The 19,798-nt window shown below is 40.8% G+C and overlaps 2 protein-coding genes across 9 annotated transcripts in view; both read left to right on the forward strand.

Moving 5' to 3' along the window:
* Positions 1-2,364, forward strand: part of brwd1 (bromodomain and WD repeat domain containing 1) — a 47,211-nt gene extending 44,847 nt beyond the window's left edge. For all 5 annotated transcript variants that reach the window (XM_062060459.1, XM_062060457.1, XM_062060458.1 and 2 more), the window contains one exon: positions 1-2,364. In XM_062060459.1, the coding sequence (XP_061916443.1) occupies positions 1-1,352 (1,352 nt within the window). In that variant the 3' untranslated portion in view covers positions 1,353-2,364.
* Positions 2,365-6,031: 3,667 nt separating this feature from the next.
* The window catches only part of LOC133658424 (mitochondrial intermediate peptidase-like), a 42,800-nt gene continuing 29,033 nt past the window's right edge, over positions 6,032-19,798 (forward strand). For all 4 annotated transcript variants that reach the window (XM_062060463.1, XM_062060464.1, XM_062060465.1 and 1 more), the window contains exons 1-10: positions 6,032-6,647; positions 7,960-8,133; positions 10,036-10,124; positions 10,199-10,285; positions 10,376-10,439; positions 14,817-14,999; positions 15,205-15,361; positions 15,495-15,543; positions 16,398-16,458; positions 16,543-16,595. In XM_062060463.1, coding sequence (XP_061916447.1) covers positions 6,498-6,647; positions 7,960-8,133; positions 10,036-10,124; positions 10,199-10,285; positions 10,376-10,439; positions 14,817-14,999; positions 15,205-15,361; positions 15,495-15,543; positions 16,398-16,458; positions 16,543-16,595 — 1,067 coding nt within the window. In that variant the 5' untranslated portion in view covers positions 6,032-6,497. The remainder of the gene's footprint in view (positions 6,648-7,959; positions 8,134-10,035; positions 10,125-10,198; positions 10,286-10,375; positions 10,440-14,816; positions 15,000-15,204; positions 15,362-15,494; positions 15,544-16,397; positions 16,459-16,542; positions 16,596-19,798) is intronic.

A 19,798-nucleotide genomic window follows, 5' to 3' on the forward strand; every position in this document is an offset into this window, starting at 1 on the left:
AAACATGTGTGAACGGACACGGCCCAAAACATCACAAGTCGCTGGACAGCAGCTCCGAGCAGGAGGAAGCGGCAGAGGAGAGTTCTGGAGATGCGGAGGAGGAAGATGAGGTAGTGCGTCAGAAGCCTAGTAGGGGCTCAGCCCGCAAGAGCAGGATTAGAAGTGAGGAAGAGGACACTAAACAAAGGACCACCCGAGGCAAACCTCCAGCAAGCTCTGATGACGAGGACAGTTCTCAGAGACGGCCAGATCAAAATGGAAGGGAAGAAAGCCTGTCGAAGGAATATAAAAAGAGCAAAGTGTCGTCATCTAAAAGCCAGGGTCAACAAAAGTCTGCCTCACTTAACAAAGCAGATGCTGGAGATTCTGAAGCGCTTAGCAGTACCCCAAAGAGCTCATACAAGAAAAGAGTAAAACAAGATGAAGAGAGCGAAGCGGAAAACAGCGCCTCCAGTGATGACGTGGACACCAGGAGCAAGAGGTTCACGAGGAACAAGAGCAAATTGAAACGTCCTCGAGTGGGCACTTCCGCCTCCGACACTTCTGAGCAGGAATTTCTACCCAAGAAGTCCAGGAGGAAACGCTCTACCGGCTCGTCAGAAGAAGAGTCGGACAACTCTGACAGCACTCCCAGCAGGCGGCTTAACCTCCGAATGCTGCCCAAGAAGAAATACATCAGCGACAACTCTGTGTCAGAGGAGGACGGTGCTACTCGAAGGAAACTGAGAAATGGGAACAAAGCAGTTTCGAGGGAAGCTCTATACAACAAAAGAAAGTCAAAGAGAAGCTCTCCCTACGAAAGCACGACTCAAACGTCTTCCAAGAGAAGGCGAATATACTCCTCAGGCTCCGACGATGACGAAAAAGAGCCGGCGGCCAAGAACAATAACAATAAAAACCACAGGTCCAGCTCCTTCAAGCGCCCCAAGCAGGAATCCAAACGTGACAAGGAAGAAGTCGCCTTCTCCCCATCGCACTCCAGCGAGGAGGATGACGAGGAAGGCGTCAGTCGCTCAAGGAGGGGGAAGAAGAATGAGAGGCGGCCCAAACACAAAAGACGCGAGGAAAGCTGCAGCAGCAATCACAGTTCGGACTCTGAAAGCAAGCAGTTGTCGTCAGCCAGCGAAAACTCTTACGCCAGCTCAGGGTCCCACAGCAGTCCAAAGAGGAGGAGCCCCAGACGAGCCAGGAATGGCGAAACGACTGCTGGTCGCCGGTTGAAGCAGCGCCAGCCACGAGTTGTCTCGGAGGAAGAGGACAGCGATGAGCTGTATGGCAGAACACAGCAAAAGGCCCGCATCAACACCCGAAACCGGGGAAAGCGGACTGTCCTCTATAACGACAGCGAGTGACGACAACAGGAGAGGGGAAAGACACTTGATGTTATGGTAGCAGCACTGGTTTCCTCAAAAAAAATGCTGTGAATCTGTTTCTTTCAGGGATATTTATATTTTCTATGAAAAACATGTTTATAGATGTATTACAAATTCATGCATTTGAACTGCTGGTTCTCACGAGGATTCAGATCAAAACGCCGCCTGCCAACACTTGCTTGTTGCAATTTTTTTTGTCCAGCAGAGTAACATTGTGAGGAATCTTGGGTGCTATCTAATAACATACCTCTGTTAAATCTAAGCATATTGCTGGCTTGCACTAAAATACACTGTAAGGAGGTATTTCATACACTAGTTTTGCATTCGAAACTCAGGGGTCAACTAAGTTTACTGTAGTCTCTGACGTGCGGTTGTTTGGGTTTTTTTGTTTCTGAAGCGATGAAATGGATAAGCAACAATTCCACGTGGGCAGACGTCAAAGCACATGCAACAGAGACTAAAACTAAGCCACATTCTCACTTAGGACTACAGCACTCCTTTGTAAATCCATATATACACTTAATGCTTTGACTGTATTATGAGTTTATATGAGCCAAATGAATGGAATGTTTCCCTTTGATATTGTTTTCTTTAGATTTATGTTGCATTCTAGTAGCTACAGAAGGTATATGTTGATGATGGCAGCCCATCATTCAGTAGCAGCATTTTTATTTAATTAAAACAAATTTTTTTGTTACCTTTTTTTTTATAACTGCATTGTCTTGCCATATGTCACAAATTGGTACAAAAGTAACCAGAAGTACTTACTACAAAATATTGTAATTTCTCATATTGGGAAGACATTTAATTGTGTTACTTTCAGTGTTAAATTCTTTTTTTCAGAGTTGACGTAAATATTTTTGCCAGTCCCACGGTTTATTTTAGATTGGTTTATTCCGGGTTTCTTAAATGCAGTTGCTTTGACATTTTTTTCAATGGTTTACATACATCTTCAATAAACAAGAGTTCAATGGAAAAGCTTATACTGTAACGTTGGCCTTGGTGTGCAATGTTTTCTGCGAATCAAATCATGCTTGATAATTTAAACAGTCCACTAAATGGTTAACTGATAGTAATTAAAGAAACCGTAACTAATTTGATGTTGCATTTCATGACACTACATTGGTATAATGGGAAATTGCCTTATATTTTTCAGTTTCCTAGTCAGACAAGATTTTGTTATGACCGATGAAATATACTACCTTGAAATATTCTAATTATCTAGTATTGTATTAAAGTCTTGTCTTGACTAGAAGTCAAGAGGAAAGTATATTCCAACAGGAAGACATAATGGACCTATCTATCCTTGTTGATAGATTACACAGCCAGAAATCAAATTTAATAACGTAATACTTAAAATCGTGTGAATAGGTATATTGGCTCAGTGGCCTTGTGGTTAGAGTGTCCGCCTTGAGACTGGGAGGTTGTGATTTCAAACCCCGGCCGAGTCATACCAAAGACTACAAAAAATGGGACCAATTGCCTCCCTGCTTGGCACTCAGCATCAAGGGTTGGAATCGTGGGTTAAATTACCAAATGATTCCCAAGCATGGCCCACGCTACTGCTCACTGCTCCCCTCACCTCCCAGGGGGTGAACAAGGGGATGGGTCAAAAGCAGAGGACAAATTTCACCATACCTAGTGTGTGTGTGACAATCATTGGAACTTTAACGTTAACTTAATTGCTGCCATGTCATATTTGGTATCGCTCTATCCCATATAGTAATGTTGCATAGCAATTGTTTTATTTTATTTTTAACAACAAACATACATTTATAATGCACACAAAAGTCAAGGCACTTTCAACATAACAATCTACACATCAGGTTGAGCAAATCACGACATCAGCAAAACATGTCAAGGAAAGAAAACGTTTTATTTTTTTATGAACCTTTATAATATGCAACATTTACATACAAGCAAATAAGTAATAATCAAAACAAGTACAGAAACGGTACAAAACAGCGCCAGGGGGTTGTAAACTCAAAGTAACTAAAATACATATACATATGTATTTGCTACGTATATATATATATATATATATATATATATATATATATATATATATATATATATATATATATATATATATATATATATATATACACACACACATATATATATATATATATATATATATATATATATATATATATATATATATATATATATATATATATATATATGTAATGTATGTGTAGCAATGTGTAAGCCATATAGGCTCACATAAATTCCGTAAATAATCCAAATTTGGAGCACAACATCATAGTTTTCACAGTTTGTATCGAGAAACTTACATTTATGAATATAATAGCCAATAGTATAATGAGGTTGCAAAGGTAAAATTCCTTTTGACATTTTCTTTCATACAGTATAAATCCAAATAGCATCGTTAAAAACAGCACAAATTTGTCATTATTATATTGTCCAGGATGAAACGACAGATGCTCTGCCCGAGTGATCGAGTGCATTCACTAGTCCAAAACAGGTTTGATTGATTGATTGAAACTTTTATTAGTAGATTGCACAGTACAGTACATATTCCGTACAATTGACCATTAAATGGTAACACCCGAATACGTGTTCCAACTTAAGTTGGGGTCCACGTTAATAAATTCATGGTAGTGCATGGTAAACAATCTCTGGATGCATGTTGCATAAGGTGCAGGTAACATCAATGTCCTTCTATCGAACCATCACAGTCTTTCCGGGGTAATAACGAGAAAGAAACATGATACATCACAATTTCCAGTTTCTCTTTTCAACATGTTCGAAAAGGAGTAGGAAGAAGCAGAGCTTATTTAATCCTACCCCTTTTCTTTTACATAGCAGTTGCTAAAACGTTTGTTCACTAGCTTCCTGTGCTCAATTTATTCACAATTAATACACTCCATAAGTAATCACAATAAAAATAAATAAACAATACTTTAAGTTATATGGTGAGATGAGTAAGAGTGGTGCTGTAATTAAAACTGATAAACCGAGGAGACCTTTTTGAAAGGTGGTTTATGGTCATATTTGCACACAAAAATCTACAATGGGTGAGGGCCGACATCCGGGCAACTGAGCTACATACGGGTTATTCGATCCATAGCAACCAGACTGGCGTTGAAAACAAACCGTTGCCATTACTCTTTAACATGTCGCCCTACGCTGGTTAAACCCGTCATTCTGCCTCCAAAATGCCGAAAAACTGTGTTGTTTTTGGTTGTGCTAACCACAACTGGAAACAGGGAAAACAAAGGTTGTATTTTGTTCTGCCAAAGCGTGATAAAAGCCCACAGAGACGAGACAAATGGCTCGCAGCTTTACACTGGGAAAACGAGGACGGTTCTCACTGGAGTCCCCCAAAGTATCGGGTCGTGTGTTCGGATCACTTCGTTTCTGGTAAATATAAGGAACAAAAATCCACCTTCTTAACCACAACTTGGCTATACGTCCGTGCTAATGTTGTACTTGTTGAATTTGTACCTTATAACGTTCGACAGCTGAAGTTGTTGTTGTACAAAAATAACATGCGGTATATACTATATAGTCTATAGCCTAGCTAGCTATTTTCGAAAACCGGACAACGAGAGGATACCAAAGGCAGCGTTAAGATGGACACCACCGGGAAAACGTAAGCCAGGGCGGCCAAAAAACACCTGGCGAAGAACAGTTGAAGGGGAACTGAAAGAGATGAAGCTTACATGGGGCGAGGCACAGAGACGAGGACAGCAGCGAGATGAATGGCGTCGAGTCGTCGAAGCCTTATTTCCCATCCGAGAAGAAGAGGATTAAGTTAAGTAAGTAATATACTATATAGTCTATAGCCTAGCTAGCTATTTTCGAAAACCGGTTTCGTTTAAATTTGCACTTAACAGTTTGGTTTTTAAAAACCAATAAACCCTATAATTTTCATGTTGCCATTCAATGCATGTAGCCCTCAAATCTCTCAATATTTTATACACTAACACTTGATCTTGTTGTTGATAACTTCCGCGTCTCTTTCTTAGTAGCGCGCAGGCTAAGCTAACTAGCAAGCTAAGCCTGAGAAGCTTTAAAGTTCACTGAGACGAGTCTGACGCAAATAATACATTTTCGTTTTTTCACACGATATGCGAATAAGTAAAAATGCGTAAATGAAGGATTTAACGCCGACTTCCAAGCCACAACGCTCGTTAAATGCTTTTTCTGTCAATGCTGTGTTCGCTGTGAGCTGGTTTGTTTTCAACGAATTCCCGGTTGCTAGGGGATTGGTAGGCGGAAGTGACGTAGGTCCGCCCTCACCCATTTGTTGTATATTGCAATGTAAAAACTAATGAATATGTGTAATTTACAGAATTTAATAGCGAACTTTTATTTTGACTTAAACAAAAATATTGTATTTAAATGATTACATACAGTAAACAATTCAATACGCTGATGATTAACTTGTGTGATGACTGTATTATGCTGATAGTATATATTTGTACCATGAATTGATTAACGTGGACCCCGACTTAAACAAGGTGAAAAACTTATTCGAGTTTTACCATTTAGTGGTCAATTGTACGGAATATGTACTGTACTGTGCAATCTATTAATAAACGTCTCAATCAATCAATCAAAACAATGTTGCATAGCAAGTGAGTTATTTTACTTAAACTCGGCGTCGCATCTTAATGACGTCACAACACGTAATTTAGCCTGTCGCACTTTCGACGGATTTTTTACTCTTAAAATAATGTTCACGTAACTCGTGTAATGTCCCGGGTTGTACACCACATGGTGTGATACATCTTAGTTTAACCTATATTTTTTTTCCCCTGTACAAATGTTTTTTAACGAAAGTATGAGCCACAGCATGTCATGGATTCGTCAAATAAGCGCCCCAAGAGCAGCATGTCCAAGTCGTGTTTATCTGATTTACCAGTAACCAAATGGGACCAAAAACTGCATTTTGACGCATAACTTTTATACTTTAAATTGTATTTATTCATATTTGTTTTATTGTTTATGTCGCGTGCTGTTGTTAACAAGTCGTCTGACTTTTTACGCTGTGAAGCTAGTATCGAAGCTAATGGTAGCATGCCCCCTGTCAGTATCCACAAGAACAGCAAGTCACCGCATCAGTACTAACGACAGTTGAATAACAGAGACAATATGTCTGTCGGTAATAGGTTACTTTCTTGTATGAAGCGAAGGTGTTTGTGGACGTATTTGCGCAGCAGGAGTGTGACAACGTGGTCACCTGTTGGGGCAGCTTTCAATGCCCGACCTCACAAGAGACTGGAGCTGTTCGAGAAAAATGTGGTTAGTATTTACTATAGTTAAGCTTTTTGGGGGGACATGCACCTGGGGATAGGTTTATTGGCAACACTAAAACTGGCCCTAGTGTGAATGTTGTCTATCCATCCTGTCTGGGTCCCACATCAACCTTAAGAAAGTCAATTATTTCACTATAAAAGTGGGTGACATTGTTATCACCAGGAAAGATGAGGTCACCTACCTAGGTTCCATTCTAGAGGCTAATCTTTCCTGTGATAAAATGGCAACCAAGGTAATCAAAAAGGTCAACCATGGAACGAGATTTCTCTACAGAATCTCCTCTCTGGTCAACAAAAGCACCATGAAGATTCTAGCGGGAACTCTCGTTCAACCCTTTTTCGATTACGCATGCACCTCCTGGTACCCTAGCACCTCCAAAACCCTCAAATCTAAACTCCAAACATCCCAGAACAAGCTAGTCAGATTACTTTTAGACCTCCACCCCAGATCACACCTCACTCCTACCCACTTCTCCAAAGTGGACTGGCTCAGGGGGGAGGACAGAGTATTGATTGATTGATTGAGACTTTTATTAGTAGGTTGCACAGTGAAGTACATATTCCGTACAATTGACCACTAAATGGTAACACCCGAATAAGTTTTTCAACTTGTTTAAGTCGGGGTCCACTTAAATTGATTCATGATACAGATATATACTATCAGATATATACTATCATCATAATACAGTCATCACACAAGATAATCACATTGAATTATTTACATTATTAACAATCCGGGTGGGGGGTTAGGTTTGGTTGTTATCATCAGTCATCAACAATTGAGAACAGAGAAATGGATATTGGAACAGTGTAGGTCTGACTAAAACAACATGCACTGAGCCTAGTCTATAAAATCCGCTACACCTCCCTGATACCGAAGTACATGTCAAACTACTTTCTTAACGTAAATGACCACCATAACCACAACACCAGGGGGAACTCCACTAACCACGTTAAACCCAGATTCCGATCTAACAAAGGTCTTTACTCATTCTCTTTTTATGCCACATCAATGTGGAATGCTCTCCCAACAGGTGTAAAAGAAAGGGCATCTCTATCCTCCTTCAAAACTGCAATAAAAGTACACCTCCAGGCAACTTCAACCCTAAACTAACACCCTCCCCGGATTGTAAATAATCAAATGTAGATACTTCCCGAAAGGGACAAGCGGTAGAAAATGGATGGATGGATGGATGGATGGGGGGGGGGGACTATGATGCATCAACAAGAATATCTACTATTCAGGATCTAAATGTAAACCAAGTACCTGAAACATGTGTGTCATTGTGTGATTACAGGGTTTGTTTGGAGTGCCAGAGCTGAGTTCACCATCTGGCTTCCAAGTTGCCACAAAAAAAGCTCTTGAAAACACACATCTCCTGGTTGACAAAGCGTGCTCGAGCACACCAGGGGTCGACACTGTCACCGCTTTTGACCAGCTCTCGGATGGCCTGTGTAAAGTGGCTGACCTGGTGAGTTAAATTGCTGGCACTGTAAAATGTACCTCTACCCAATCGTTCATAAAAGATGGGGAAGAAATTGGTTCCAAATACAAATCTCTTGGATTTTACTGACGTCATGTCCGGCTCACGTCCCGTTTATTAAATATGCATGGTGGTCAAGCTAGCATTGTTCTCAATGGGTACAAGGCGCTATTTCGCCTTTCTCAAAGAAAACATGCCCTGTGATTGGGTTGTTTTTGGCTATATGAATCATTCAAATAAGGGCAGCACGGTGGAACAGGGGTTAGTGCACGTGCCTCACAATACGAAGGTCCTGAGTTCTATCCTGGGCTCTGGATTTTTCTGTGTGGAGTTTACATGTTCTCCCATGACTGCGTGGGTTCCCTTCGGGTACTCCGGCTTCCTCCCACCTCCAAAGACATGCACCTGGGGATAGGTTGATTGGCAACACTAAACTTGCCCTAGTGTGTGAATGTGAGTGTGAATGTTGTCTGTCTATCTGTGTTGGCCCTGTGGTGAGGCAGCGACTTGTCCAGGGTGTACCACGCCTTCCGCCCGAAATGCAGCTGAGATAGGCTCCAGCCACCCCCGCGACCCCGAAAGGGACAAGAGATAAAAAAATGGATGGATGGAATCATTCAAATAGCGAAAAGGATAAAACGCTTTTTCAGAGTAATCAAAAAGTGCGGAAGAGTGCAAGATTTTACGAAATGACGACGAGAAAAGAATACAGCCCACACTGCAGTTCAAAGGAGAAGAGTTGAAGAATGCGTGAGTTTGCAGTGATCACTTTATTAAAAGTTTTTTTGATATATGTTTATTATTTCCCATTTAAGTATTATCTTGATGTTATTTGTATTTGTTAAACACATGTTTGCTACCAGTGTTTTGAAAAGCACCAACTCGGCGTGTTTAAATAAAAGAAAGCAAATGTAAGGAAAACCTAAAAGCTTTTACTAAAGGCAACAATCATAAATTAAGCTTTCAGCACATACACAATGTTGACATATATAAATATATTTTGGTAACGATGGGGGAAAAACGTAAACGGCGAGTGCAACAGCAACAAAAATGGCTTATTTAGACGCAAAGTTAAAAAATTAAATGCAACCTTCCCCGAGCAAAAACTATGCATATTTATCCGAGAGCCTTGATACCAATTTCCTTGACCCAGCCCCACACACAGAAGTTGTAGACCTCCATGTTTTTCCAAGTTTTCATCTTTTTTGACGTGTAGAATGGCGTCTGGAGCACAATAGTTCGATATGTCTGGGGACGCGACCGACGTATAATCCTTGATATCACTCCACATATCTTTTTTTGATTGAGTATAGGGATCTATTCCATTGCATAGTTTGATTTGATTGAAGTCTCTTTTGTACTCAGATAGTTCGCGCGCTGCTTGCTGTAGAACAGCCATCTTAGCTTGGTTGACCACCACCGGTTTTCACTTCAGGGAAGAAGTCAGATGTCGGAATACAAGCAATACAAACAATTTCTCTGTAGGGGGGGCAAAACATGTTTGCATTCACGCTATGCTGGAGCTGGACATTTGATAGGCATTTGGAAAGATGGACCCGGCCGGTTGTGTGATTGGCCACAGAAAAATGGACAGATAATCAATAATCTGCTGAACTTAGTCACAATGCAAATTCCAACCAGTTTCTTTGTAGGGAATATGACGGAAGGCAAGATTGTTTTCTAAATCTCTCTGAAATGCCTCCACGGTTTGATTTAAAATTTTTGGGATTTATGCAGATCCCAAACACACAACAGAAGGTAAGTGAGTAATAGGGCCCAAAAATGCTGGGGTCAACTGGGGCTAAACATATTTCTGATGAGTCTCTAGACCCGGTGTAGCACCGTCCCTGCATTGGATGTGCTTACTAAGCCTCATCATGACATTTTCAGGCGGATTTTGTCAAAGTGGCACATCCCGATCCGGCGTACCGTGAGGCTGCGGAGAAAACCTGCATAGAGATCGGCACCGCCGTGGAGAAGTAAGAGGCAGGGTATCCTCATCCCATTAATAGTGTGCTCAGTAATGGGGAACATGTTTCATGATATGTTTCAGATTGAACACTAATGTAGAGCTGTGCAAAAGTTTGAAGAATTTGTTGGATAGACCGGACCTTGTGGCTCAGCTGGATCCAGACACAAGGTGAACATCCCATCTCTCTCACTTACCAAGGATCCATTCATTTTATGTCTAAACTCATTTTATTCGTCCCTAATATTCCTGCTTTTGCAGGCGAGTGGCGGAGTTGTTCATGTTTGACTTTGAAATCAGCGGGATTCACCTGGATGAGAGGCTGGTGAGAGGTCTTGTTGCAAGTGGAGAAATATTTAAAGGTCCCGTATTATGAAAAAGGAACTTTTTCAAAGTCAGTCATATTTATTGTCAGATATCAACATGTGCTGGACATATAGGAAAAAAAAACAAAAAACTTTCTCTCTGAACCATAGCTAACCGTCCTTTTTTTTTTTACTATATGCAAAATGAAAAAGATAAAATAAAAATACAGATGTATACAAATTACAGCATGATGTACAAAAAGTCAATTTTGAAAGAATATGTGCATGTTGATAAAAGCAAAGCAACCTCAAATGCGTTAAGATGTGCAAGATGTCCATCTAAAGATGTGCAAGATGTCCATCAAAATAAACACCAGCAGCAGCAACAACACATTTGCATATACTTGTTAAATGATGTTCTTAGCGTAACATGTATGTCCAGACTCTAGAGTTTGTTTATGAGTGTGAATTAATATGCCATAAAAGATACTACTTATGACTTCCCCCTAGTTAGATTAGCCTGCTACATGTACAGGTCCAAAAAGTCACGTAGGACAGCTTTGTGAAAAAGCAGGCTTCACTACACATATCATTATTAAGCCTATAAAAAGCTCTGTCCGCTACAGACGGAGTTTTAAGCTTAATCATTTAGTTTTTCTTCAGTGAATATGCTAACTTAACATGGTGTTATTTTGTCATACGCTCATGTTCAGACATGTGAAATGTCTGCGAAAATGCAGAAATCTGCGTTTTTAAACACTAATTTTCAGGTCAAAATATCTCTTGTGCGTTTTTTTAATGAAATTAAAAAAAAAAAAAGATTTAAACAAATTTGTTCAATGCTCCCCTCAGCCGCAGGTACTCGCTGTTCCTCTTGCCTAAACGCTGCGCTGAGTTGCAGGACAGTTAGCATCATCCAGCTAACTTATTTGTTGTCGCCTGCGTACGCTCTTCGAGCTACAACGTTGACAGATTTCTTCTTTGCTGTTAATCATATTTGTATGATTACAATCCGAACACTGTTAGTTCCGAACCATAGAATAAGGTATATTTTTGTTGTGACGCATGTAAACAGAAGTCACTACACCGGAAGTATATCACCCAAAGTGGCGTGGTTATAGGATTGAGTTGCCAAATGGGAAACGTTTTCTGAGTCTTTGTATGCATGTTATAGAATTTTACGTTACATTTTCAATGACAATATTGTTAATAAATTATGTATTGCAAGAACCTAAACATTCTGTGGAACATTACATGGGACATGTAGAATAGAATAGAATAGAGTTTTATTGTCATTATTACAGTGAACAGGTTCAAAGAACAACGAAATTGGTAATATAATAATTTAAAACAATAATTTAGTAATATAAATCGTAAAAAAAGATAAAAAAGAGCATATGTATCTATATATATGTATATATCCACACACATGCACATATCCATACATATGCATATATATATACATATACACACAACATTATTGCACATTATAGTCCAAAAAAATAAAAAGACATGACACAGAAGGACATGACGGACACATTGTGCTCACTCAGGCCTGTTTAATGCTACTATGGCTCTTGGGTAAAAACTGTTTTTTAGTCTATTTGCGCCCGCTTTTAGCACCCTATAGCGTCTGCCCGAGAGTAGCAGTTCTAGGTGGCAGTGCCCGGGGTGGGATGGGTCTTTCAGGATGCTCTGTGCTTTCCTGAGACAGCGGGAGCTGTACAGGTCAGCCAGGGAGGGGAGGGGGCATCCGATGATCTTCTGGGCGGACTTTACGACCCTCTGGAGCGCCGTTCTCTCTGCGGCTGTGCAGCTGCTGAACCACACGCAGATGCAGTAGGTCAGGATGCTCTCAATAGAGCACCGGTAGAAGGACACCAGCAGTTCCTGTGAGAGGTTTTTGTTCCTGAGTATTCTCAGGAAGTGCAGTCTCTGGTGTGCCTTCTTGATGGTAGCCGTGGTGTTGGTGCTCCAGGTTAGGTCGTCGTCCAGGTGGACTCCCAGGAAGCGGAAGTCAGAGACCCTCTCCACGCAGTCACCGCTGATGACCAGGGGCAGGATGTCCGTTTTTTTCCTCCTGAAGTCTATGACCAGCTCCTTGGTCTTGGAGGTGTTCAGCGCCAGGTTGTTTACTGCGCACAACTCCGACAGTTTCTCCACCTCGTCCCGATATGCAGCCTCGTCTCCCCCCGAGATGAGCCCCACTACGGTGGTGTCATCCGCAAATTTGATGACGGAGTGGCTGGAGTGGGCAGGTGTGCAGTCGTATGTGTATAGGGAGTAGAGTAGGGGGCTCAGCACACAGCCTTGTGGAGAGCCGATGCTGAGGTATAGGCTCGATGACATGTGGCGGCCCAACTGCACCCTCTGGGGGTGGTTGGATAAGAAGTCCTTAATCCACATGCAGATGGAGTTCGATAGACCCAGGTCTGACAGTTTGGACACCAGTCTGTCAGGTATTATGGTGTTAAATGCCGAACTATAATCCACAAAAAGCAGCCGCACGTAGCTCCCCCCCGTCTCCAGGTGACCCAGAGAGGAGTGTAGGGCTGTGGCGATGGCGTCCTCTGTGGACCTGTGGGCTCTGTAGGCAAACTGGTGTGGGTCGAGCTCGGGACAGAGGACTGAGGTGATATGGGTCCGTACCAGTTTCTCGAAGTACTTCATGGCTATAGGTGTAAGTGCAACTGGACGGTAGTCATTCAGGCAGCTGATGTAGTTCTTCTTCGGCACCGGGATTATTGTGGAGGTCTTCAGGCATGATGGGATGACGGCCTGAGGGAGGGACTCTGTGAAGATCTTAGTAAATACCCCAGCCAGCTGGTCTGCACAGTCCCTCAGTACCTGTCCCAGGACCCCATCTGGGCTTGTAGCCTTCCTCGGGTTCACCGCCCTCAGCGTGCGCCTCACCTCATGCTCCTCCAGCATAAGGGTACGGCTGCTGTGGGTGTTAGGTGGGGGTGTTGTGACGGCCGCAGGTGTCTTTTTCTCTAATCGGGCGAAGAAGCTGTTTAACTCCCCCGCTCGAGAGGTGTCGCCGTCAGCCGAAGGGTTATTGGGTCTGATGTTGGTCATGTGTTGCATTCCTTTCCATACCTCTTTGGTGTTGTTGCTCTGAAGGTGGTCTTCCATTTTCCTCCTGGGCTCGACTTTTGCCTCTCTGATACCTCTCTTCAGATTGGCTCTGGCAGCACTGTGGAGTGCCTGGTCCTGCGCTTTGAAGGCACTGTCATGTAAGTGTCAAAAAGACAGCCAAAAAAGGTTGATAGATGATAATAAATGTAGAGGTAAGATATAGTGTAGAAATGCACCCAATGGCAAGAAATGTAGTCTTGATTTTGAAATTTTTGTTTTGGGGATTTCATGGCAGCTCTTGGTGCTGATAGAAATGTTTCTTTTTTTTCGCCAGTTTTCCTCTTTTTTTCTCAGTGTGATGTAAGGTAACACACTTCCAATACAGTCCTGTGGGAGCTCCGAAACGTACTCAAAATACCGTTGTGCATAGACTTAGTAGCTGAATTGGTTCTGTGACTGAGCTCTTAACTCAAAGCACTCATATCTCAAATCCGCATCGCCCATTTAACTGAAATAAAATCAATGTAATCGGTGCTTGGCTCCCCCAAAACAGCACAATTGTAAAACATAACATGCTTTTAAAAAAGAAAAACTAACTTTCAGATAATAAATATTGTATAAAAACAATACAATATAATCTTCTACAAACACCTACAATAGTTTTATGAAATAAAGTAATAATAATGTACAGTTTTTACTTTTGAGGGTTGACTTCTATGGTATCTCCTTCCAGCTGCTTCTCTCTCAAACACGCCATCAGCAGCTTCTCAATATTTTCATGAATAAATGTCCGCCGTTGAGATATTATTTTAATATTCTTGGCTGGCGTTACTCATTCTGCTTCAGTATGGTGCAGAAATCGCAGCGATCGGCTCAAATTGCTTTGCAAAGTTGGCGACACGCTCTGTAATGTTTTTGTTGATTTTTTTCTTTAATTCTACTGGTTATCATCTACTTCTTCTCAGCGCTCTCCTTAACACCTACTTTGTCTTCTTTCCAATGGTTATAAAAAAAAGTTATGTTGATCTATAGCTATAAGCTAATGCTAGCGAGTAAGACCAGATGTTTTGGTCGGATCCTACAGGGGTCACTATTACATTTGTTATGCCAACTAATGACGGAGATGCTTGTAACTCATATTTTTTTAACTCAAATAACAATTACTGGAGAGACTGCTCTTATCTCAATACACTCTAAATGTGGGCTGTTCTTAAGTTGAGGTACCATTGTAGTTAAAAAATATAATAAAATCTGACCTTTCAAAGTTTCAATGGTGTGTCGCCTTTGCTTGTGTTAAATTGTTTTCCCTTTCCCGGCAGAGGAAGGAGGCGGTTGTGCTCCATGTGAAGCTCTTGGATTTAAACAACGAGTTCCTGGTGGGCTCCCACATGCCCAACAGAATCGCCAGGTCTTCCATCCCTGAACATCTCCACCTGCACTTTGCCAGCGAAGGGAGCTTCGTGCAAGTTGGAGGACTACACGCAGACGCACCTGATGATTTGGTTTGTGCGCATCACTAGAACATGCCCTCTGTTGCACAGTAGGTGGCGCCTTTGCCTCATAAACTGGTTATAGGACCTGCTCAAAATGATGAACAGTTACATGTATCATCAATGGCCAACATATTTTTGAATAGTAATCATATGACTACTGTTTGTTAATTGTGTGCATATAGAATTGTCCGAACCCTCCCTGTGGCTTTTGCAGGTTCGAGAAATCGCCTATAGGATTTACCTCTACCCAAACGCAGATCTGATGGAGTGTCTGGAGGAGCTTCTGAGATGCCGATACAAGCTGGCCAGACTAGTGGGATACGAGACGTATGGCCACAGGGCCTTGAAGGGAACCATGGCAGCAACGCCAGGTTGAGTCATGACCGGCCTACTTCTGTTATAATAATTGATTCTTTGGTGTCATATGAGGAACTGTAATTATTTCTAACTATTTTTACACACAAGTGTTTCGAGTGGTTTTTAATGATGTGCTTTGCTTTGCAGAGACGGTGATGAGCTTCCTTCAGCTGTTGACTAACAAGCTATCAGACAGGTAAACTCAGTCCCTTCCAAAAAATTTGTTGATGATGGTAACATTTTCAGAGACTTAGTTACAGTACACCTGCACAATCTAATCCTATACAAGACCTGTATTTAAAAATCTGCCATCACAAAGTAAAATAATAACTACAAAAATGTGGAAATTGTGATTGGGCACGCTACCTGTTGCAAACTTCAGGCCTGGGGTTTGAGACCGACTAGGTGGCTTTTGGACTCTGCCTTTTAAAAAAAAAAATTATTTTCTAATAAGAAGCATGCTGGCAACCTGCGTGACTACATTATGAGCACAAACATCTGTTGTTTTAATAAATAGTTTCTGAAGTGCAAAATCTCAACTTGATATAGAAAATGCTAAAGCTAACACCTAACGAGATAGGTACAATGTACTTGGTGCTTTGCGTGGCAGCTTCCGCCATCAGTATTCCACAATTTTGTTCTTAATGTGCAATGACATTAAAAGCCTCTTCTATCCTTGAAGTTCTGCCATCTCTTGTAATTTTATCACAATCCCAACAAAATGTCAATGCTAACAATGATAATTGCTAGCATGCTTACAGCCAGTATAGCATGGAAGCAATCAAAATTGTTATAACATGGGAGCATCTTTTGCTTCAATATAGATGGTTGCTAAAGTGAAATGGCTGAATTTGAGCTGTAAAATGTTAAAGCTAGCGCAAAATAATGCTAAGTACCAAAAGTGCAGTGGTATTGTTATATAAATGTGTGCAACCTCCAACTTGATATGTTTTGATTGTGCAAGTGTACCTAAAGACTTGTACATTAAGTAATACATATGAAGACATTACCTTCTTGATTAACTTTATTTTTTTTCCCCGGGTCTCACAGAACAGCCAAAGACTTTAAAATAATGCGTGACATGAAGAAAAAACTCAATCCTCGGAATTCCGTAGGTGACTTTCTGTTGCCATCACCACATGTCACCTCACATTTAATCTATAGGAAGTCAAGGGTTGTTTGTGTTTTGACACAGGAGCTCATGCCGTGGGATCACCCCTACCTCAGCGGAGTCTTGCGTGCCGAGAGGTGAGTTTCCTCCACGTTAAAGGGGGCCTATGAGGATTTCCCTCTTTTTCGACTTATAAATGTTGTTACAATGTTGACACTCACAGTGTACTTGGAAAATGTAGTAAGCTAAGTTAGAAATTATTCTTAACTAGTTGTAGCTTCACTACACTGAAGCTACCGATCACAAAAATGTAGCTAAGCTACAATAAAATGACAAAAGCAGCTTAACTACATTGAAGCCTTTTTTGTATACGTCGAACAAACTTAATTCCAAGTCATTGCTATATGATCAATGAAACTGCAATACAAACAAATCAGATCAGTATTTTCGACTGTAAAAAAAAAAAAGCGGTGATGTTTGTCTTCAAAATATTTAAGCATTGTACATTTTCAAAAGATGAATTTAAATACTTTTTGAGAGGGTAGGGCGTGGAGGGTTTTATTTGCAATCTAAAGAGAACACCGTCACACACGAACCGTTTACAGACATACGCAGAAAGTGGATTAAAAATGGGACTGAGAGACAATATTCACACCAGTGTATATCCAGTACATACTATCAAAACCACTAGGGTGTGTTTTAAATGTGGTTAAAATGATCAGGTCCCCTTTAAAGTACCAGTATAATGGAACAATAAATGCTCTCTATATGTTGAATTGTGTTTTATTTTATCTGTTTAACCATATCCAATTATATTTCCAATCCACGAAGAATGTGAGAATATCATCCAAACGTCCCCAAATGGTACAATTACAAAAATGCCATTTTGAATATTCCGCTCAGAATGCCTGCGGTAATTTTCCATAAATTCGGGATTTGATGACATCACGGGGCGAACCCCTCTGCACTCTGCCCTTGTGAGCAGATTAGTCATACTTTAAATACGCAAAAATGGGAAAGAGATGTGCTGTTTATCATTCACTATCCCTCTGTATAACATGTTTTTCTTATTTTTTATGGCTTCTAAATCGTGAAAAAATAACCATCCAAAAAGCGCCAACAATAGTCCATTCACATTTCGTGACCTGAATATTAACTAAATATTAGCGATATTGTTATTATAAGCGCCAACTTTAATGACTTTGAGGACTTTTAGCAGCGCATTGATCACAGAGAGGAAACTAGCTTATGCTGCTGAGCCGGCTGACTGCTCATGCTCATTGTTGAACAAAATGGCTCAAGAATCTCTAAGAGATTTATATTATGTTGATCTTATCTATATACAAAACCCAAAACCAGTGAAGTTGGCACGTTGTGTAGTTCGTAAATAAAAACAGAATACAATAATTTGCAAATTCTTTTCAACTTATATTCAATTGAATATACAGCAAAAACAAGATATTTAATGTTCGAACTGAGAAACGTAATTTTTTTGCAAATAATCATTCATTTTAGAATTTAATAGCAGCAACACATTGCAAAAAAATTGGCACAGGGGCATTTTTACCTCTGTGTTACATGGCCTTTCCTTTTAACAACACTCAGTAAACGTTTGAGAACTGATGAGACAAATTTTTGAAGCTTTTTAGGTGGAATTCTTTCCCATTCTTGCTTGATGTACAGCTTAAAGGCCTACTGAAATGAATTTTTTTTATTTAAACGGGGATAGCAGATCTATTCTATGTGTCATACTTGATCATTTCGCGATATTGCCATATTTTTGCTGAAAGGATTTAGTATAGAACAACGACGATAAAGATTGCAACTTTTGGTATCTGATAAAAAAAAGGCTTGCACCTACCGGAAGTAGCGTGACGTAGTCAGTTGAACATATACGCAAAGTTCCCTATTGTTTACAATGATGGCCGCATGAAGTGAGAGAGATTCGGACGGAGAAAGCGACAATTTCCCCATTAATTTGAGCGAGGATGAAAGATTTGTGGATGAGTAAAGTGCAAGTGAAGGACTAGTGGGGAGTTGAAGCTATTCAGATAGGGAAGATGCTGTGAGAGCCGGGGGTGACCTGATATTCAGCTGGGAATGACTACAACAGTAAATAAACACAAGACATATATATACTCTATTAGCCACAACACAACCAGGCTTATATTTAATATGCCACAAATTAATCCTGCATAAAAACACCTGCGTGTTTGTTATGCTAGCTCCTAGCTCCTCTGCTAGCTCCTAGCTCCATAGAACACGCCAATACAATTCAAACACCTGATCAACACACACAATCACTCAGCCCAAAAGACCGTTTACCTAACCCAAGGTTCATAAAGCTTATATATTTTTAAAAAGTTACGTACGTGACGCGCACATACGGTCAAGTTATCGAATGTTTAGCAGCCAAGGCTGCATACTCACGGTACCTGATATTCAGCTGGGAATGACTACAACAGTGAATAAACACAAGACATATATATACTCTATTAGCCACAACACAACCAGGCTTATATTTAATATGCCACAAATTAATCCTGCATAATAACACCTGCGTGTTTGTTATGCTAGCTCCTAGCTCCTCTGCTAACTCCTAGCTCCATAGAACACGCCAATACAATTCAAACACCTGATCAACACACACAATCACTCAGCCCAAAAGACCGTTCACCTAACCCAAGGTTCATAAAGCTTATATATTTTTAAAAAGTTACGTACGTGACGCGCACGTACGGTACGGTACGTGTTATGCTAACTCCTAGCTCCTCTGCTAGCTCCTAGCTCCATAGAACACGCCAATACAATTCAAACACATGATCAACACACACAATCACTCAGCCCAAAAGACCGTTCACCTAACCCAAGGTTCATAAAGCTTATATATTTTAAAAAAGTTACGTACATACGCAAAAAAAAGCCAAAGCTGCATACTCACAGTAGCACGTCTGCGTCTTTGTCATCCAAATCAAAGTAATCCTGGTAAGAGTCTGTGTTGTCCCAGTTCTCTACAGGCGTCTGTGTATCCAAGTCAAAAGCCCTCCTGGTTAGAGTCTCTGTTATCCGAGTTCTTCCATCTTGACTGCATCTTTCGGGAATGTAAACAAAGAAGCGCCGGCTGTGTACTGTTGTGGCTGACTACGTTCGAAAAATACGTCCATTTCGCACTGACAACTTTCTTCTTTGCTTGCTCGGCTTCGTTCTCCATAATGCAATGAACATGATTGAAACAGATTCACGAACACAGATGTCCAGAATACTGTGGAATTATGAAATGAAAACAGAGCTTTTTCGTATTGGCTTCAATGTGGAAGGCATACCCGTGTTCGCCGGTCTA

Source organism: Entelurus aequoreus, linkage group LG10, assembly GCF_033978785.1.
Source record: "Entelurus aequoreus isolate RoL-2023_Sb linkage group LG10, RoL_Eaeq_v1.1, whole genome shotgun sequence".
In the NCBI taxonomy this organism is placed as follows: Eukaryota; Metazoa; Chordata; class Actinopteri; order Syngnathiformes; family Syngnathidae; genus Entelurus; species Entelurus aequoreus.